This window comes from Moschus berezovskii, chromosome 22, assembly GCF_049115385.1.
Source record: "Moschus berezovskii isolate FMDL1 chromosome 22, NW_MosBer_1.0, whole genome shotgun sequence".
Lineage (NCBI taxonomy): Eukaryota > Metazoa > Chordata > Mammalia > Artiodactyla > Moschidae > Moschus > Moschus berezovskii.
Window position 1 is genome coordinate 42,156,598 of NC_142481.1, and position 21,655 is coordinate 42,178,252.

The 21,655-nt window shown below is 47.6% G+C and overlaps 2 protein-coding genes across 4 annotated transcripts in view; one reads left to right on the forward strand and one right to left on the reverse strand.

Moving 5' to 3' along the window:
• The window catches only part of CHD9 (chromodomain helicase DNA binding protein 9), a 223,413-nt gene extending 221,883 nt beyond the window's left edge, over positions 1-1,530 (reverse strand). For both annotated transcript variants that reach the window (XM_055412765.2, XM_055412768.2), the window contains exon 1: positions 1,058-1,530. The gene's annotated coding sequence lies outside the window, so the exon portion shown is untranslated. The remainder of the gene's footprint in view (positions 1-1,057) is intronic.
• Positions 883-20,237, forward strand: CHD9NB (CHD9 neighbor). Of its 2 annotated transcripts, none has more exons than XM_055413232.2 (2): positions 883-1,021; positions 12,109-12,522. In XM_055413232.2, exon 2 carries the CDS (start codon positions 12,216-12,218, stop codon positions 12,372-12,374), a length of 159 nt encoding a protein of 52 aa, XP_055269207.2. In that variant the 5' UTR covers positions 883-1,021; positions 12,109-12,215; the 3' UTR covers positions 12,375-12,522. The 2 variants fall into 2 exon arrangements, 1 of the variants encoding a protein (XP_055269207.2); XR_016035812.1 differs by lacking the exon at positions 12,109-12,522 and adding an exon at positions 19,115-20,237 and having other exon boundaries at positions 892-1,021.
• The last annotated feature ends 1,418 nt before the right edge of the window (positions 20,238-21,655 follow it).

Consider the following 21,655-nt stretch of genomic DNA (forward strand, 5'->3'; position numbering starts at 1 on the left):
TGCCAGGCACAGGTGAGCACTTAGGAACATTACCTCTTGTGGTCTATAATTTCCATGGCAAATCTAAGAGTTTTATACTATCATACTCATTTGGCAGATGAAGAAACTGAGGCTAAGGGTGATTCTATGAGTTTTTGAGGGTCACACAGCCCAGGGATGGCTGGCTCTGGGAACTCTAAGCCTAGGCTTATAACTGCTTTGTTGTAAACATAGCATTTACTAAAATGATGAGGGCTGCTCCAGGAGGCCTCCCTAACTGCTGTGGGATCAGGGTAAGGACAAGCCCCCTTTTCCCCAAGAGCCTTCTCTCATATTCCACATCTGTGTCTTTCTGTTCCCTGCCCACTTTCGAGTTCAACCCTTTCAGTACCAGCCCTGTGGGGACGGAGGATGTTGGTTTGTTATCTTGGGTTTGACAGCTCAAAGGCGGAGATATTTCCTGCTTAAAAGACTCCCTGAAGAAGGAGGAGGAGGAGAATCAGCATTGTGGGCTGCAACAACCGTCTTCCTTTTCCTCCAACCCTTTGGGTCAAGGGTCCTCACCCCTGGCTGCTAGTTGGAATCGCCTGGGAAGCTCTGAAATATCCAGAGGTCCAGGCCCCAACCCAGACCACTTCCATCTGAGCCTAGGAGAGGGGTGGGGTGGAGGACTACGGGGCATCGGCATTTTTTTTCATGCTCCCCCAAGCGATTCCAGCGTGCAGGCAAGTTGGAGAAATCGTGCTTTTGGATCAGCCCTCGGCTCCAACGCTGAAGTCGATTTGGGGAGCAGCAACTCTTTTCTCCGCCTAGGACTGGCTGCTGGGGGATTCGGGCAGGCTCTCCGGAGGAACCAGCCAGTGGAGGACGTTTGCGTGCTAGCGATCTGGCGTCCGGCTTACCCCGAGGCCCAGCTTGGAGCCGGCGGGTCTCCGGGTCCCCGCAGGCAACCACACGTGCGGCCGCTCCGACCTGTCTGGTTATCTACCGAGACCGCCAGCCGACCTCGGCGGCCGCCGCGCGGCCCACCCCGACCACAGAGGTTCGCAGGAAACGCCCGGGGCTCGGGAATTCCTACCTTGGCTGCCGGCGCTGCCCTCCGGTCCCCGGAATCCTGCGACTCCGGTCCGGTCTGTCGCCGGGGCGCCGCGCTCGCTTTCGTCTGCGCCCGCGAGGCGCCCACTAGAGCGCAGGCGCCACCTAGTGGGCGCGGCGCGGAGGCGCGGGGCCCGGGCAGGGAGGTGGGAGAGCGGTGGGTCCCGGGCGGAAACGCGGCCCCAGCTGCCCACGTGGGAGGGTTTCCCGCACGCTGCGCACCCTGGGCGCAAATCCCGGCTGGGTGGGATCACCTTCACTCCCTAGAGGGCACTGGAACCTGAACTGGCTGACCTTTCTCTTGGGGGCACGGAGGGGCAGCCAGGCCCAGGCTGCTGGCCTGAGATCCATTCTGGGATTTTCCTGGCCGGACTCAGGGATCTTGCCTTTCATCCAGAAGCTTTCAGTACACCCCCATTTGGCAGAGCCGACTCTTTTAAATATATTGCGAGCATCAGAAGATGCAAGGGACTGGGCCTCTCTCAAACCCAAGGAGGCCTTTGCCCTACTAACGATTCGTTGTTTTAGCCCCGCCTCCCACCCCACCCCCCATTTCCTATCCTCCCACCCGCTAGCAGTTTCCTTTCCTTCCCTGTTCCCCCCAGTCTCGCTGTTATTAAACATCCAGTCTGCATCACACCCTGTGTATAGAGTCCAGAGACACAGGCTCCTAAGGAGTTGGCAATGCAGGTTATATTTATGACCCGGGCGCCTTTGACATTGACATTTCTTTGGTTGGAGCCGTCCTGGCACTGCTGGACATTTACATCTCTGATTCCTTGGCGCTAAATGCCAGTAGCCACCCTGAAGTCATTGTAACCACCAAAACCACCCCTTCATATTTCCAGTTGTCTCCTGGGTTGGGGGAGCACCGCCCTAGGCTGAGAACCTGTTAGCTGCTTATTAAGGTCAGGAAAATGGTGAATTATTGAAAGTGTCTACATTTCATTTATTTTTTTTCCTCCAAACAATGTTAACTGAGCACTTACTGTGCCCCAGACACTTTCCTATGAATAGAAGATACCAGGAAGGACGGAACACCTTCAAGTCTCTGGCCTTGTTGAATTCACGTTTATGTAACAAATTAACTTTTAGCACACACACAGATGCAATGCAATGTAATTGAGCTCTTGGCAGGATAAGTACAGGGTTTTTTGTTTTTTTTTTTTTTAATGTAGCAATCGATAGGGCACCAATGGTGGAGAGTGCCCTGGTAATGGAGGCAAGTTTGGCAAGTCTTCTTTTCAGGCAGTGTATCTCTGGGGTGATAGTTGGGGATAAGTTGACCAAAGTGGAAATATTAGAGACAATTAGCGACAGTGAGGCCTGGGTCATTCTCCCACCCCCACCTGTCCATGCCTATCTAAACTTTGGTCTGTCTGTACTGGTGTCATTCGGTCAAAGTGACCATCAAGGACAGAAGGGGGGGGAGGGAGTATTAGCTATGGGCAGTACCTGGAGTGACGAGGGTGTGTGTGTGTGTGTCACAGGGGCCACCCCCAGCCTACCCAGGGTCAGTTCGTGCCCTGGTCAAGGTGAATCTGTCAGAGAAGTGCTGACAGGTACACTTCCCATTCTGTCACTTTAAAGTGTCTCTGAGTCACTTTCATGCCTTGCAGGAGCTCCCTTCTCCACCCCGCACACCACCCTCCTGTGCCCCAAAGCTTGCCCAGGCAAGGACCTAGCTTTAGAGCATAACCTCTGCTATTCTGATGCCAGGCATCACCTGATGAGGTTAAAGGTTTCCTAAAGAATTGTTCCTCTGAGTTCTTCTAGTATTCTGTTCATTCCACTAATGACAGAGTTTGGGGACTGTGGTTGTCAACAGGTCTGTTTTTATCCACAGGTTCTCCATAAATGATCTCCTTGAGGGCCTGATCCATGTTTGACAGGTAGAAGTAGTGTCAATAATAATAAAAATAACTTGTAACTTATTAAAGTGAAGTCACTCAGTCATGTCCGACTCTTTCCGACCCCATGGACTGTTGGTTACCAGTCTCCTCTGTCCATGGGATTTTTCAGGCAAGAGTACTGGAGTGGGTTGCCATTGCCTTCTTCAGGGGATCTTCCTGACCCAGGGATCGAAGCCGGTTCTCCCGCATTGTAGGCAGACGCTTTACTGTCTGAGCCACCTGGGAAGTCTTGTAACATATTAGGCACTAAGAATTTTATTTGACTGTGCAGCTTATGGGATCTTAGTTCCCCAACCAGGGATTGAACCCAGGCCCTTCGTGGTGAAAGCATGGAGTCCTAACCAGTGGACCACCAAGGAATTCCCAGCACTAAGAATTTTTTAAAAACTATTTCTAAGCATTTGTTTTGGCTGCGTTGGCCTTAGTTGCAGCACACGGGATCTTTGCTCTCTAGCTGTGGTGATCGGGCTCCGTAGTTGTGCTGTTGGGGCTTAGTTGCTCAGTGGTTGCAACACACAGGCTTAGTTGCTCCAAGGCATGTGGGATCTTAGTTCCCCGACCAGGGAGCAAACCTGTGTCCCCTGCACTGCAAGGCAGATTCTTAACCACTGGACCCCCAGGAAGGTCCTGGCACTCACTCAGAATTTTAGACTGACTGGTTTAATCCTCACAATAATCCTATGAAGCAATCACTATTATCTCATCCATTTTATTGAGGAAGGAACTGAGGCCCATAACACTTAAGTAATTGCCATTGGGTAGGAGAGTTAGCAAGCAGTGTGGCCAAGACCTGAATTTGGACTGCCCACCCGCATAGCTTTTGCCTTTGAGCACTTTCACTACTGTTGACCGAACACCTGGACAACCGTGCTGGACACTGTGTCTTAGATATGGGACAGGATGGACAAGGGCCTCTCATCTGTATCCCTCTGTGTTCCTGTTCTGGCCATGCTTTCCTTCAAAGGGAGAATTTTCTTTGTTGCATTTTGTTTTTTTAATAAATTCATGCTGTGAGATGTAACCTATTTGTTTAGTAGGTAAGAGCTTGTTTGTCTTCTAGAATGATGCTCCATTATAGAAGGTGGGGGGAAGTCCCTGGCAGTCTAGTGGTTCAGATTCAGTGCTTTCACTGAGGGTTCAATCCCTGGGCAGGGAATTAAGATCCCCATCACCGACTCTGTGGACATGAGTTTGAGTGAACTCCGGGACAGGGAGGCCTGGCGTGCTGTGATTCATGGGGTCGTGGAGAGTTGGACACGACTGAGGGACTGAACTGAACTGAACTGAAGCTGGGCGGAGAGCCTTACCCCCCAAAAGGGTGAGAATCCTCGAGAAATGGGGGCCCTGGGGGCATGGGCAGGATGTCAGGACCCTGGCAGAAGGAGGGGTAGAGAAGGAAGGAGGCGAGGATGCCAGAGACCAACAGGAGAGGGGCTGGTACCCATCCAAGGAAGGGCACTTGATCTTGTGAGGCTGGCCCTTGGACTGAATGGCAGCTTGACCTTGGGGGTCCTAGTATGTTTATGGCAGAAGTAAGGTTGGTCACTTTCTGGTCATGAACTGCACATGCAAAGCCTGCCAGATATGAGATGTATTAGCAGGATGACATATATGCTGTGTCATTGATTCTTTCCAAAAATCCAGGAAACTGAGAGTCAGAGAGGTTAAACAACTTGCTGTCCATGGATAGCATGTACACTGTAGAGTTAGTTTTCGGTCTCAAGTTCCTCTCATGCTGAATCGGGGTGCTTCTTTTTATTTGGTTATTTGGCTGTGCCAGGTCATAGCTGTGGCATGAAAGATCAGTCTTTGTAGCGGCCTGCCTCTCTTTAGCTGTGACATGTGAACCCTTAGTTTCAACATGTGAGATCTACTCCCTTCACCAGGAATGAACCTGGGGCGCCTGAGGCGTCTTGGCCACTGGACCACCAGGGAAGTTCCTGAATCTGATGCTTCTAACCGTGACTATTAGTCGCTCAGTCATGTCCAACTCTTTGCAACCCCATGGATTGTAGCGTGCCAGGCTGCTTTGTCCTTGGGATTTCCCAGGTAAGAATACTGAAGTGGGTTGCCATTTTTTCCTCTAGGGGATCTTCTTGACCCAGGGATTGAACTCATGTCTCTTGCACCTCTTGCATTGGTAGGCAGTTCTTCGCCACCGAACCACCTGGGTTATTAGCTGTCTTTCCACAAACGAATGATGAAATGAACTGAACGCCTCAGGACGGATTTGCCTTCTTCATTTTGGCCAGGATATCAGTTCCTCCTCTACCAGCTAATATTCTGCTCATCCTTCTGGGTCCATCTCTGGGAAGCTGCTCCCTCTCCCCTTTTTCCAACATGCCCTTTTCCCTGTACTAAAGCACTGAATTCTGCCTCACAGTTTAATTCCCTGCAAAGATGTTGCCTCCCCATACAGATTCTGTGCCCTTGAGAACATGATCCACGTGGATTGTGCTAGATGGTTTGTTTACTTCTCCACATCCGCTCTCCTTTTCCACCCTGCTCTGCAGCCTGGGGGACTGACCTAAATGAGCAAGAGCCAAAGGCTTCTGTGTCCACTGGCTTCAAGTTGGGTTTGGCCAACAGGAGACCTGGGAGGGACTAGAGGGAGAGAGGACAGTGAGGTTGGGATGCTTATGGCCCCAGCTCCCTTCCTGCAGGGTGTTTGGACTGGCCACTCCCCTGCCTACAGCCAGAGCTTTCAAGTTATCTTTATACAGCCCCCTCTGCCTGCACATCCAGGCCTCCTTAATGGAAATTCACTAAGGTTCTGGAAACCACAGGGTACCCCAAATGGAACCTTATACCATGTGGCTCAACAAACAGCTGTCAAGGTAAATTAGGGGCAGGTGCGTTTGTTTGTTTGTTTGTTCAAATGAAAAGCAGGAGAGAAAGAATTTTAAATGATCTGGAGTACTAGGACCAGATGGCAAATAAGCCCCTAGGCTCCTGGCAAAACAGTTTTTATTTATTTTTGTTTGCTTGTTAGGGTGCTTTTAACATTTTTTTTTTTGTTAAATTAATATACAGCAAATTTGACTTTAAAAACATTTTGGTGTACAGTTCTATGAATTTGAGCACGTGTATGGGTTTGTGTAACACACCACAAACAGAACACAGAAAACCAAAAAAACTCCTTCAAGCTATAACTTTGTAGTGACACCACTGATCTGTTCTCCATCTACATATGGTGCGTGCTAAGTCACTTCAGTCGTGTCCTACTCTATGTGACCCTGTGGAGTGTAGCCCACCAGGCTCCTCTGTCCATGGGGATTCTCCAGGCAAGAATACTGGACTGGGTTGCGGTGCCCTCTTCCAAGTGATCTTCCTGACCCGGGGAGGGAACCCACATCTCTTATGTTTCCTGCATTGGTAGGTAGGTTCTTTACCACTGGTGCTATCTGGGAAGCCCTATATTTCCTTGTACATACATATACATGTGTATATATATAGTTTTTTGCCTGATGGGCATGTGGGATCTTAGTTCCCTGACCAGAGACTGAATCCGTACCCTCTTGCTGTGGAAGCACAGAGTCTTAACTGCTGGATTGCCAGGGAAGTTCTCTCTATCCTTATATTTTTGTCTTTCTCAGAATGTCATGTGAGTGAAATCAAGCAGTAGATAATCTTTTGAGACTGGCTTCTTTCACTCATGAATATCTTTGAAGTTCATCAAATCTGTTATGCGTAACTGCAAGTTTCCCCTTTTATTGCTGAGCAATAATCTGTTGTCTGAAGGTTTGTCTGTTGTACCACTCTTTATCCATTCAGATTTGGGTTGTTTCTAATTATTGATTATTAATAGAGCTGCTCTAAATGTTCATGGACAGGTTTTCATGTGAGCATAGGTTTTCTGGATTTCAAAAAGGCAGAGGAACCAAAGATCAAATTGCCAATGTCTGTTGGGTCATAGAAAGAGCAGGAGAGTTCCAGAAAAGCATCTACACCTACTTTACTGACTATGCCAAAGCCTTTGACTATGTGAATCACAACAAACTGTGGAAAATTCTTCAAGAGATGGGAATGCCAGACCACCTTGCCTGCCTCCTGAGAAATCTGTGTGCAGGTCAAGAAGCAATAGTTAGAACCAGACATGGAACAAAGGACTGTTGTTCCAAATTGGGAAAGGAGTATGTCAAGGCCGTATATTGTCACCCTGCTTATTTAACTTATATGCGGAGTACATCATGCAAAATGCTGGACTGGATGAGCCCAAGCTGGAGTCAAGATTGCGGGAGAAATACCAATAACCTCAGATATGCAAATGACACCACCCTTATGGCAGAAAGTGAAGAGGAACTCAAAGGCCTCTTGATGAAAGTGAGAGAGAGTGAAAAAGCTCACTTAAAACTCAACATTCAGAAAACTAAGATCATGGCATCCAGTCCCATCACTTCATAGCAAATAGAAGGGGAAACAGTGACAGACTTTACTTTGAGGGGTTCCAAAATCACTGCAGATGGTGACTGCAACCATGATATTAAGATACTTGTTCCTTAGAAAAAAAGCTATGACCAACCTAGACAGCATATTAAAAAGCAGAGACATTACTTTGCCAACAAAGGTCTGAATAATCAAAGCTATGGTTTTTCCAGTGGTCATGTATGGATGTGAGAGTTGGACCATGAAGAAAGTTGAGTGCCAAAGAATTGATGGTTTTAAACTGTGGTGTTGGAGAAGACTCTTGAGAGTCCCTTGGACAGCAAGGAGATCCAACCAGTCCATCCTAAAGGAAATCTGTCCTGAATGTTCATTGGAAGGACTGATGCTGAAGCTGAAGCTCCACTACTTTGGCCACCTGATGGGAAGAATCGACTCATTGGAAAAGACCCTGATGCTGGGGAAGATTGAAGGCGGGACGAGAAGGGGACGATAGAGGATAGGATGGTTGGATGTCATCACTGACTCAATGGACATGAGTTTTAGCAAACTCTGGGAGTTGGTGATGGACAGGAAAGCCTGGTGTGATGCAGTCCATGGAGTCACAAAGAGTCAGACACGACTGAGTGACTGAACTGAACTGATAGGTTTTCATTTACCATAGGTAATGTTGTAGATTGACTGTGTCCCTCCCCAAATTCATATGTTGAATTTAACCCCCAATGTGACTGCATTTGGAGATTGGGCCCTTAAGGCTTCCTTGGTGGCTCAGTAGTAGAGAATTTGCCTGCAGTGCGGGAGATGCAGATGTGGGTTCGATCCCTAGGTTGGGAAGATCTTCTGGAGAAGGAAATGGCAACCCACTCCAGTATTCTTGCCTGGGAAATCCCACGGAGAAAGGAGCCTGGTGGGCTGCAGCCCATAGCATCACAAAGAGTCAGACACGACTGAGCATGCGAGCATGCAGCAAGGTAACTAGGTTAGATGGGGTCATAAGGATGGGGTCCTAATCCCACTGAACTAGTGTCCTTACAAGAAAAAGGGCCTGCAGAGTTCTCTCTTTGTGAGCGCAGGGGAAAGGCCATGTAAACATACATCAGGAAGGTGGCTGTCTACAAAACAGGAAAAAAATATCCCTCCAGAAACCAAACTTGCCAACACCTGGCTACGGACGTCTTAGCCTACAGAACTGGGAGAAAATGTCTATTGTTTAGGCTACCAATTTGGAGGCATTTTTTTATGGCCACCTGAGCAGACTGATATGGGTAAATAGTCTATGGTTAAGTGTATGCTTAACCATATGAGAAGCTGCCGGACTGTTTTCCAGAGTGATGTTACCATTTTGCCTTCCCACCAGGAACACATGAGACTTCTGGTTGCTCTGCAGCTTTGCCAAAATATGATATCGGTACTTTGTATTTGTCGTTTTTTTAACCAGGGATTTAGTTTAGTTTCCCAACCCTGGATTGAACTGGGAACCTTGCATTAGGAGCAGGGAGTCTTAACTACTTGCTTGACCACCAAGCAAGTCCCTATCTGTTCTTTTTTAAAAATATTTATTTATTATTTTTTTGGCTGCATCAAGTCTTAGTTGTGGCCTGTGTATCTTCACTGTGTAACATGGGATTCTTCATCATGACGCTTGGGTTCAGTAGTTGCAACACACAGGCCTAGCTGCTCCAAGGCATACGGGATCCTAGTTCCCCGACCGGGGGGCGAACCTGAGTCCCTAACACTGTAAGGTGGACTCTCAACCACTGGACCACAAGGGAAGTCTCCCTGCTTGTTCGATATGTTGATATCTTCCGCATGCTATGTTTTATAGGTAGTAAAAGTTAAGAAGGCATTTTAACGCTGAAAATATATTGAAATTATCCTACTGAGGTCCCATCCGTTACTGGGTGGTCCATATCCCATTTCTCTTTCCTTGTCTTTCCACTGGCCTCATCCTGTTCCTAGGGCAGTGTCCCCTCGGCAGAGCCAGCTAATAATCTGGCAAATTACAGTCTTCATCAGAGGTGAATCCATTTCTGAAAAAGCTAGGGAAGAGGTTAGGTGTGGGCAAGTCTGGCTTCATAGGCCTTTATGCTTCATTTAAAGTTCTACTGTCACCATCTTGAAGGTCTTAGTAATTTTTGAACAAGGGCCCACATTTTAATTTCACATGGGCCCCACGATTGTGTAACCTGTCCTGGGTGTGGGCGGCACGGGCAAGGCAAGGCTTCTCACCAGATTCACTCTGAAAAGGGCCCTCATGTGTTCTCACCAACCACACCTCTAAACTAACCCAAGCCCTACCTGAGGGTTTTACCTGTCTCCTTGCTATTCCTGCTGCCTATCTTTTGTGCTGAGTTGGTATAAGCGTGATTAATCTGGAGGTTTCACCAGAGAATCATTGGCTTAGCATCTCAGTATCGAAATGAGCATTTGCCTTAATTAGGGCCTCTAATTAATCGGAAGGCAAATGCAACCTCCTTCTCCCACCCTGACACCTCCAGACTGTACTTTGGGGTTTATATGGGAGAGGTAAATTGACAACATTAAATGTCTTCCTAATTGTCATTCTGCCAGCCTGGTTGGCAAGAAGCTCATTCAAAGGCAGGTGATTTATAGGGAAGGCTTACCACATTCTTGTGGATCACTGAGTGCCTAAGTCCTGGAAGATAAATGGCGTGAACCAAAGGCAGTGGGGGTGGGGGCAGGAGGGCACAAGGACTGGGAAGGTTCCAGAGCGTGCAGGCAGCATCCTGAACTGCCTGCCAGACACGGAGTTGACCTCAGGCCATTGACCTGGACTCATAACCAATCTGGACTCAATTATTTCACCTCTAGAGTGGCTTAATAATACTCCCACGTGGGGCTGTTTGATTGTGACGAGTAAACGAGAGGACTTGTGTGAGATATCCGAGGCTGGCATGTGCCCACCCCTCCATCAGTGAATGGGAGCTAGTGTCACTTTCGATGGCTTTGTGCATACTTGGAAAAGAGTGCCCTCTGTGCTTCTCTGAAAAGCTACTTCGTAGACCTGCCTGATCCTCTTTCCAGCTTCCTGGGAGCTGGGCCAGAATTATTGGGCTCCTTTTGGAGTTAGGAAAAGAAAAGCAAGGTGATCAGAAATAAAATAGAAGTCAAATATAGAGTGTTTGGCTTCCCTGGTGGTTCAGTGGTTAAGAATCCACCTGCCAAAGCAGGGGACGTGAGTTGGATCCTTGATTCAGGAAGATCCCACATGCCTCAAAGCAGCTAAGCCCATGTGCCACAGTGACTGAAGCCTGAAATCCCTAGAACCTGTTCTTCAAAATAACTGCAATGAAAAACCCACGCATGCAACTAGAGAGAGCCTGCTTGCAGCAACAAAGACCCAGCACCACCAAAAAAAAAAAAAAAAACAACAACTTAAAAATATATAGAACATTCGTTCACAGCTTTGAAAACCTTTACTCATATGTCCAGATTAAAAGAGCAATGACAGGCCTCCCAAACTGATGACACATATGATGGTGCATGAAGATGGTCTGATGGGGTCTTTAAAATAAATGAGAATGATGATAGAGTGGAATCTGAGGGACCGGAGTTCAAGCCCCATCCCTGGTATTTCCTGGCTGTTAGACATTAAATAAGTTATTCAGTCTTTCTGAATCTCAGTGTCTCCATCTGTTAAATGAAAGTTAAATAACCCAACCTACCCCTTGGGATGGTTGTGAGGATAAAACAAGATGATGAATGTAAATTGTGCTTGGCACAGAGTAGCACTTGGTACCTGCTAATTTGCTTATTTATTTATTTGTTTATTTTTCTTTCAGTTTTATTGAGATATAACTGACATAGAGCTTCCCTGGTGGCTCAGTGGTAAGGAATCCACCTGCAGTGCAGGAGATGCAAGAGACTCAGGTTTGATCCCTGGGTTGGGAAGATTCCCTGGAGTAGGAAATGGCAACCCACTCCAGTATTCTTGCCATGGAAAATTCCATGGACCATGGAGTCTGGCGGGCTACAGTCCATGGGGTCGCAAAGAGTTCGACACAACTGAGTGACTGAGCCTGATTGATAGCACTGTATAAATAAATTAAGGTGTACAGCCTAATGTTTTGACTTTCCTATATCATGAAATAATTAGCACAATAAGTTTAGTGAACATCCATCTTCTCCTAAAGATACAACATTAAAGGAACAAAAAATTGTGTGTGTGTGTGTGATGAGAACTCTTAAGATTCACTGTTACCAACTTTCATATTTAACATACAGCACCGTTGATGCTAGTTCTTTTCATTACTTACTTGTTTGGGTAACCCCTGGAATGCACGATCTTAGGCCTTCCCTTCCCATTCTTCTTCAACCCTGGGTGGAGGTGGCATTCTCGGGTGGGGATGGCCTCCAAGTGGGGGGTCTGTGAGCCCCAGGAACTGAATATGACCCTGGGACAAGGAGGAAGGGCACAGCTAGTTGCTTAGTAACAGGGCTTTCTTTGCGTGCGAAGAGAGGCCCGGTGTTTACAGGTAACTACGTGGGGGGTTGTAATTTGTAAAGAAGTTACAAGTTAAACAAAAGGGAATTCTTGCGATGGAATGAATAGGGCTTGGTTCTGAGAACTAGTTGGCTTAGCCGGAAGGGCCCCCTTCCAGGCTCAGCCCACCCAACAGATGCAGGGGGAGGAGAAGGTTAGGGGGCGGCGTTGTCATTATGCAGATTGGACTGGTGTCTCCCGGTGACCATGGCAACCAAACCCGTTCTCTTTCAGCTGTGCGCTGAGGAAGGGTTATTTAACTCTGGCCCTCGCGGATCAGCCGCACAGCCCCTGCTCACCGCGGGACCTCCCAGGGCACTCGCCCTCTGCGCCCGACCGAGATGGGTTGCCACTCCAGCAAGAGCACCGAGGTGGCGGGGGAGCCCCAGAAACCCGCAGAGCAGCCCAAGGGAGAGGAGCCAAATCTGGGGGCTGGCCCAGAGGCTACGGACGGCAGAGACACCTCCTTGAAGGATGGCGCCTCGGAGCAGAAGAACTGAGATGCTTCGCTCTGGATTCGCGGGCCCTCACCTCATTCCGGGAACTGCCTTTGGCCAGTGAAACTCGAGGGGAGCCCTGTCCTGAGCAGCTCCAAGGAGAAGAAGGAGAGGGAAATCCCCGCCTTCGGGATGCAGGCTTCAGAAGTCAGCTTCACCTGGCTTTGCTCTGGAGCTGTGAGGGGTCGCAGCCCTGGTAGCCCTATTTCCCCAGCTCCCCAACAGACAGAGAGGATGAAAAACGCCTTCTCACATGATGGGACTTTCCCCTGAGCCCCGTGGCTGACTGCTCTGGCTCTGGTCCATCTCTGCTGCTGAGATGTGATGGTCCTGTGACCCCCAGCCTTCCACCTGCCTCACTTTCCTGAACTCTGAAAGCTCTCGGGCCACAGTGTTGATGGGGATGTGTGGCTCTCAGTTCCTTGTTTTGTCTTGTTTTATCCCTCCCTCTCCTTTTTCTAATAGCTAGCTGAACAGCCAGTGCCCCTCACAGGAAGTTTTGGGGTTTGGCTCAGTCCACACTGTTTGAGCACTTCAGTATTTAACTTGGAGAATTGTTAATGAGTTATGGGAGCAATCAGAATCAGACTGTGATCATGGCAATGGAAGACAACAAGGCTTGATCATCCAATAAGTGGAACACTGAGTACTGGTGGGAAGGAAGGAGGAGGGTTTCACGTTCCTGGTGTTTTAATCCCCAGAAAAATGCCCCTCTGCTGATGTTCCTGTGTCTCTTCCCATCAAGAGTGTCAATTTGAACTCTGAGCGTCTCAGCTCTCTGTATCCAGACTTCGGAAATATTTCGCTGTTTATTCACGTGTCTGTCAGTCTCTTTTTCCCCTCCTTGCATGTGTTTTGCTTTCTAATGTGACTCAGAAGCATTTTAATTGGAAATCAAACAGACATGTTTGCAAATAAATGATGACACAACACGTTTGAAAGACAGGACTGGGGAGCTGAGATTAGAGGATCAGCGGGGAAGGGTGGGTGTAATTCAGTAGAACGTAAGAAACGGGGCTATGAGCCTTTACTTGCTTTCAGGCATCACGGTGAGGATTTACATGAGTGGTTTAATGTAACCACCACAACCATCCCCATTTAATAGATGAGAAGACTGAGGTAGTAAGAGATTAAATAACTTGCCTGAGCATGGCCAGCCAGGATGGGGCAGAACCCAGATTTGAGTTCCCTCCAGCAGCTGAATTCACCCTTGCAGAGTCCTGCATAAAGTGTGTGTAGCGGGGGTCTTTCCCACAAGTAAATGGAAATCCATGTCCTGTTCCAGCCTGTGTATAGTGGGGCCATTTCTCTCTACTCCATTGAATCTACTTGCCTATGGGGGAGGCAACTGGTCAACTAGGATCATCACCCCCCCCGCCCCCCGCCGCCCCAACCCCTGCCACTTGCAGGCTGGGTGATGCTTTGTGGGCTTGCTCAGTCGTGTCTGACTCTTTGTGACCCCATGGACTGTAGCCCGCCAGTCTCCTCTGACCATGGGATTTTTTCCAGGCAAGAATATTGGAGCGGGTTGCCGTGCCCTCCTCCAGGGGCTCTTCCTGACCGAGGGATTGAACCCGTGTCTTCTGCATTGGCAGGCAGATTCCTTACCACTGTGCCACGGGTGATGCTTTGAGGGCCTTTTATTTATTTCTCTGGGAGTGTGGGGTGTTTTGGGTGATGAGAAGCAGGGAGATGGAAGAATGGAGAAAAAGAGGCAGCACGCTACTGGAAATAACCCTTGTTTTGGCCATCAAAACTTCAGAAACTGAATAAGATTGTTTTGAGAATCTGGCAGTGGGGGTAAAGAGAAGAAGGAAGGACCAGAAGTAAAGCAATTTGGCCTGCAACTTGACTACAAAAACGTTCCTTTTGCTTCGGCAGAGCCTGACATCTTTCAAGGAGGGAGCAGGAGAGATGGGGCCTCCTCAGCTGGCCTGAAGCCCTGCTCTTTCCCGGGGGTAGGAAACTTGCAGTGGGCCAGGAAACAGGCCTGGGCTTGCAGCTGGGGATCAGGAAGTTTGGGGCCTCTTTCTACAGCTTTCTGGGCATAGGCCAAGCTCTGGTAACTGCTTTCAATTTTTTTTGTTTTAAATACAGTTCTGTTTTTCTCCCTCCTCCCTCCTAATGGAAATTCACCCTGCAAAACAGGATGGTGTCTGGTCAGAAGCTGCTCAGTGTCCACCCTCAGGACTCTTGGAAAAAGTTCAGCTGGTGGTGAGGTTTGAAGGCAGGGTGGTGCTTATTTCCATCAGCTCCTGAGGGGCAAAACTCACTCAACTTCTTACCAACTGCAAATGAAGGGGACTCCAGGTCCTTAGAAGTTCAGAAACAGGGTGGTTTGTTTGGCTTCCTCCTGGGATGGTGCAAAATGCTCTTTTAATTTAATGCGAGATCTCTGAGGGTTTTAAAAACAGGATTCTTCATCCACCTCCAGCTGTGGCAGGCATGTTGCAGTTTGCCAGGAAGTTAATCTGGAACAGGAAAAAGGACCCGGTTTCTTTTTAACGATATTTCAATTGTGCCACGGGGGCCCAGTATCACCCATTTATCTCCCCCTGAAGCTCAAGTGCCTGGTTTAAGTGGCGAGAATTATGTCTACGCAAATGAGCTTTAAACCCTTTAAAGGCAGGTCTGCATAGACTCAGCCCATAACTTGAAAGCCATTTCTCTGGCCCACTCCCACAACTACTCGAGGAGGAGGATTTTGCTTACTAGTCACCTTTCTATCCACTTATCTCTCCACCTATTCATCCAGCCTCCCATTCATCCAGTCCGTTCAATCCATCCGTCTGTCATTTGTCAGTCTGTCTATCTGTTTACCTACCTACCTATACTGTTTACCTTTACCCTGATGCTGGAGAAGATTGAAGGCAGAAGGAGAAGAAGGTGACAGAGGGTGAGAGGGTTGGCTGGCATCACTGATGCAATGGACATGAACTTGGGCAAACTCCAGGAGATGGTGAGGGACAGGGAAGCCGGGCATGCTGTAGCCCATGGGGTCACAAAGAGCTGGACACGACTTGGCAGCTGAACAACACCAACCGATACATTCAGCTCTTCCCCTGGATTTTTCAGTTCTACGAGTCAATCAACTTCCCATTTCAAACCAAATTCATTCATTAAGCAAATATTTATTGTTTCTACCACTCAGTGTCTTATTCCTTGCTCTGTCCATCTATTAACCCAGCAGGTACTGGGAGACTGCTGCTGTGCTGTACTTGGTCGCTCAGTCGTGTCCAGCTCTTTGCAACCCCATGGACTATAGCCTGCCAGGCTCTTCTGTCCATGGGGATTCTCTAGGCAGGAATACTGGAGTGGGTGGCCATGCCCTCCTCCAGGGGATTTTCCCAACCCAGGGATTGAACCCAGGTCTTCTGCACTGCAGGTGGGTTGTTGACCAGCTGAGCTTCCGGGGAAGCCCAGGAATACTGAAGTGGGTAGTCTATCCCTTCTCCAGGGAATCTTCCCAACCCAGGAATCAAACCGAGGTCTCCTGCACTGCAGACAGATTCTTTACCAGCTGAGCTACCAGGAAAGACCTACTCGGAGACTCCTCTGTGCCAAACACGTCATTGTTAATAAAATGTTGAGGTAGTCCTTGTGGGAGCACAGCCTGGAGCAGGAAAGTCAGAGAGATCTTTCCGGCTTTGATGAGACCTATATGGAGCCTTTACGAGTAAGTAGGAATTGGCTAGAGAAAACAGGGTAAGTGTTTCAGGAGAAGGCGAATGTGTGAGCTGCAAGGTTATGATATGCAGTGTTGTGGGAGCGAAGGGCCCATCACACAGTGACAGGGAGGTGAGGCTTAATAAGTGAAAAGGACCACAGATCATGGAGGGCCTTGCGGTTCATCCTGAGAGGCTAAGTGTTCATCCTAATGGTGATGAGGAGTTCATTGGAGGACTTTAGGCAGAGGAATGATGCCAAGAAATCACTTGCTTTTGATTACTTTGTATCCTGCCTTCTGGTAACAAATCCCATCTTTTCCCCTTGGGGAACTCTTTGCTTATCCACTCTTGGTTTACATGACTTAGTGGGGCTGATCCCACTCTCGGGTACAAGGCTGAGCACTGCACCTCTCTGTTCAACGTGGCTAATTGAAGGAATGGCATCCAACCCAAATCAGTACAGTGAGTCTTCTGGGAGACGTTTTGTTGGCACAATTATGAAAGACATATTCACTTTCTTTTGGAGCTAATAAAATAGTAGGATTTTAGTTTGGCACCTCTTAATGGCATTTTTCCCACCGGGCTGGAGGGGGTCTGCTTGAGAATGAAGCCACAGAAGAGAATGAAGCCACAGAAGAGAATGGAGTTCTGAGAAAGGGAGATGTATTCCCAATGAGCTTGTCTGGGCAACTGGATCCAACCATGTGAGAATCTATGACCACCCGTAAAGATTTACACAAACCAATAGATTCTCAGTCCCCGCCGCCCCCGCCCCTGACAAGAGTGATTTGAATTTGGTTTCTGTCATTTTCAAAGAACTATGAGTAAGTCAGCTCAAATCAGATTTGCACTTTAGGTAGAGTAACCTGGTAGCCATTTGAAGGATGCAGTTGAGAGGAGTAAGGCTAGAAATGGAAACACCAACTAGGAGACAATTGCCTGCCCTAGGAAAAATGCATCAGGTAGGCATTCCTGTTAATAGCTAGGACTTCCCTGGTAGTCCAGTGGCTGAGACTGTGTGCGTCCAATGCAGGGGCCCTGGGTTTGATCCCTAGACAGGGAACTAGATTTCATATGAAGCAACTAAGTTCACATACCACCACTAAAGATCCTGTATGCCGTGATGAAGACTGAAGATCCTGGGTGCTGCAACTAAGACCCATTGCAGCAAAAAAGAAAAAAAAAAAAAAATACCCAAAACTATTTTGCCACCACAAAATCTCAGTGGCACACAGGCGTAAGCTTTTTCTTCAAACTCGTGTGCCTATGAGTCACTGTGGTTCAGGCAATCAAGGCTACCTGAGGAGTGTTCACATGACAATAGCAGGAGCATAAGAGGCTGAGTCCAGTTGCACAGCTATAGTCATGTCTAATGCTATTCCATTGCCCGCAGCGAGTCATGAGGCCAAAACCAACATCAACAAGATGGGGAAGTGCTAAGCAATAATCAGCTCTGACAGAAAAATGAGAATGAAGAGAACAAACTCAAACAGCACTTCGGGGTTCAAATGAACCAGTTTTAGTGGTTGATTTTACATGGGGTGAAAGGGGAGAGAGAAATCAGGGTTTCTGCTTGGGTGATGGGGCTGGTGGTGGTGCCACCACACGAAAAAGGGACTCTGGGAGGAAGGAAAAGTTTATCTATTTTTTTTTTTTATGACTTAAAAAAGAAAAAAACAAAACTGCACCAAGAGGCTTGGTGGGTGCCTGTCTCTCCACCAGGTACTGAACACGGAACTTTGGCAGTGAAAGCGCAGACTCCTAACTACTGGGTTGCCAGGGAATTCCTGAGGGACAGGTTTAGAGAGAAGATGAGTTTTGGAATGGTTGAGTTTGAGAAGCTTATAGGACAAAAAAAATAATAATAATTCTTTAGCTTGGTGATGGATGCTATCTAAACATACTGTGGTGATTATTTTGTAATATACCTAAATGTTGAATCATTACTTTGTACATTTGAAATGAATACAATCTTATATATCAGTTATACTGCAATAAAAAAAATAACAATAGGAAACACTTGTATCACTCTAACTGTGCCCAGAGATTCTTCCAAATGCTTCACACATCAGTCAGTCAGTCAGTTCAGTTGCTCAGTCGTGTCTGACTCTTTGTGACCCCATGAATCACAGCACGCCAGGCCTCCCTGTCCATCACCAATCTCCGGAGTTCACTCAAACTCATGTCCATCGAGTCGGTGATGCCATCCAGCCATCTCATTCTCTGTCATCCCCTTCTCCTCCCACCCCTAATCCCTCCTAGCATCAGACTCTTTTCCAGTGAGTCAACTCGTCGCATGAGGTGGCCAAAGTATTGGAGTTTCAGCTTTAGCATCACACATAGGACTTGTTTAATCCTTTCAATCACTCCATCCTGTTTCTGCATATTGAAACACAAAGGAGTAAGTAATTTACTCCAGGTCTTTCAGCTCTCCCAGACAGAACTGGAACATGTACTAGGCAGTTTGGTTCCAGAGAGTGAGACTTGGAGAACTCCTTTGAGAATTGTGGCGATCCTCTTGGACCCTCAGAATTGGTATAAAGATTATTTTAAAGTGAAAACATTTGAGCACAGAAGGTGCAGAAATGAATGCTGTGTAAATTTCCTTTAGCTGCCTGAATCAGAGCCATTACAAAATACAGCTGCCATTAAACCTCCTCCGAGGCAGTTTCCTGTGAATTTAGCTGCCAAGAAGAGGGACTGTCCATTCTCATTAGCATCAAAAAGCCCAACAGAACCTTTCATACTCTCCCACTGAAGCCCTAAACCCACCGCTCTTTGTTAAATTGTTTATATATACATTCCTGGAGAAGGAAATGGCAACCCAGTAAGGAAATGGCAATTCCAGTATTCTTGCTTGGGAAATCCCATGGACAGAGGAGTCTGATGGCTAGTCCACGGGGGTCATAAAAGAGTCAGACACAACTGAGCAGGCACGCACACATGTCTATACCTTTCCTTTGGGTTATTTCAAGAGTTTTCCATGACTGGGAGCTCCCACAAGCTTGTGTGAAAATTAACATTCTGTTTTCTCTTGTTAATCTGTTTTTTTCTTTTTCTCATTTAAATTATCAGGCCTCAACTGTTGGATAGAAGCTGGAAAAGTTTTCTTCCCAAGACTTTTGGCAATAAAGATGGGATGGCTGGGACTCTCCACTCTCAGGGGACTGCTGCTGAGATCCCAGGACCTTTGACCATGCCAGTGAAGGTAAACTTTATTTTACCACTCAGAATCCTGGGTCTCTGCCAGACTCTGGCCAAGCAAGGACAGTAAGAACCTCTCCCTGCCTTTCTGAAAGAGATTTTCCAAATTTTTGATTTACAGAAGAAAATTTTTGGTTAAAGCCAGTTCTTTGCTGTTTTTAAACAAGGGAGGAACAGCCAAGAAATCACCCAAGGCAAGATTAAAGGGACCAGGGAAACTTATCAAGATTAGGAGACTGGCCACCTGGGAGATGAGATGGAGGGACTGCCAACCCTGCTCACAGCCTGATTTTGTCGGAGACCCCAGCTTTGAACCACTGTTCTCAAACCCTTCATCAAATTCTCTAGGGAGGAGACCACCTGAGACAGGATTAAGGGAGTGTGAGAGGAGCCCACCCTTAAACCGTTCCTATGAAGTGTGTTAGTCCCTCAGTCGTGTCTGACTCTGTGACCTCCCCCAGTCTGTAGCCCGCCAGTTTCCTCTGTCCATGGAATTCTCCAGGCAAGAATAGTGGACTGCGTTGCCATTCCCTTCTCCAGTGGATTTTCCTGACTCAGGGACTGAAGCTGGGCCTCCTACATTGCAGGCAGATTTTTTTTACCGTCTGAGCCACCAGGGAAGCACCTTGCTATAAAACTCCTTATCAAATCCTCCTGTGTTGGGACTTACACTTTTTAGGGGGCAGGCACCCACCATGTCCCCCTTTGCCTGGGAAAGCAATAAAGCCATTCTTTTCTACTTCGTTCCCTCCCCGTCCACTCCTCCCATCCCCGAGTTCTTTGGATGTTGGGACTTTTGTTACAGGTAGCTGTTCTGTCTGTCTTTTGTGCTACTGTTTTGGCTTGTGATAGCTACAAGTGTTGTTTCCTGAGGACCTGGTTTTGGAAACTGAAAAGTTAACTCTGGTTTTCTACCTGCTTAAGGGTAGAAATGGGGCTTCCTAAGTGGTGCTAGAGATAAAAAGCCCACCTGCCAATGAGTCTCAGATTCGATCTCTGGGTCGGGAAGATCCCCTGGAGAAGGAAATGGCAACCTACTCCAGTATTCTTGCCTGGGAAATCCCATGGACAGAGCAGCCTGGTGGGCTACAGTCCATGGGGCCGAAAGGAGTCAGACACGACTGAAATATGGGTAGTCTGGGTACCACTTCTGGAGTGGGGTTCTACTGACCATTAGCAACTCTCAGGGAATTCATCTAAATCTAAATATTGAAAGGTCTCATCCTATAAGGACTCTTGTCTGTCCCCACTGCCTCTGTTCATCACTATGGCGATGGAGATCCTTCCTTCCTTCCTCCTTGGCTACCTTTGGGTATGAGAGTTGCACCTTCTGTGCCCTCTTTGATTTTTGGTCCTGTGAAGTGAAGAAAGTGAAGGTCTCTAAGTTATGTCCAACTCTTTGCAACCCCGTGGACTGTAGCCCACCAGGCTCCTCTGTCCATGGGGATTCTCCAGGCAAGAATACTGGAGTGGGTTGCCATGCCCTCCTCCAGGGGATCTTCCCAACCTAGGGATAGAACCCAGGTCTCGTGCACTGCAGGCGGATTCTTTACCATCTGACCCACCAGGGAAGATACTTATGTTTGAGTCACAGTTGAAATGAGTATACTTTCTGAAGCTGAGTTACAATCTAGCATCTTTTTTGGAAAATACCTCTTGGACGCGAAGTTCTCCTTTCTGGCCTTGGTTTCAAGGCCTCTATATTCTCCCTACTTGATCCTGTTCCTCTCATGGGAACTTTTCAGTAGACTAAACTCCTTTCTTCTCAAACCCCACTGACTCTATGTTCTACCACCATGGCACTAACTCTGTCTGCCTCCTTTCTTCTTGGTGTGACTTTTCTAAGGATAATAGTGTCTTTGGGAAAACATAAATCTCCCAAGCTGGATTTTCTATCTTTCTATTTTAGCCCTTCAACTTCCTATAGTCACTGGAACTTCAGGTAAACTGTGGTCCTCCTCAGGGGCTCTCAAGGAACTCTTTTTTTTTTTTTTAATTCATTTTATTGGAGGCAAATTATCTTACATTAATATATTGGTTGGTTTTGCCATACATTGACATGAATCTGCCCCGGGTGTACATGTGTTCCCTTTCTTGAACCCCCCTCCCACCTCCCTCTTCCCCATATCCTCTCTCTAGATCATCCCCGTGCACCAGCCCCAAGCATCCTGTATCATGCGTCGAACCTGGACTGGTCACTTATGATAAAATACATGCTACAATGCCGTTCTCCCCAATCATCCCACCTTCACCCTCTCCCACAGAGTCCCAAAGACTATTCTATATGCCTATGTCTCTTTTGCAGTCTCGTATACAGGGTTCAGGTTACCATCTTTCTAAATTCCATATATATGCGTTAGTATACTGTATTGATGTTTTTCTTTCTGGCTTACTTCACTCTGTATAATTGGC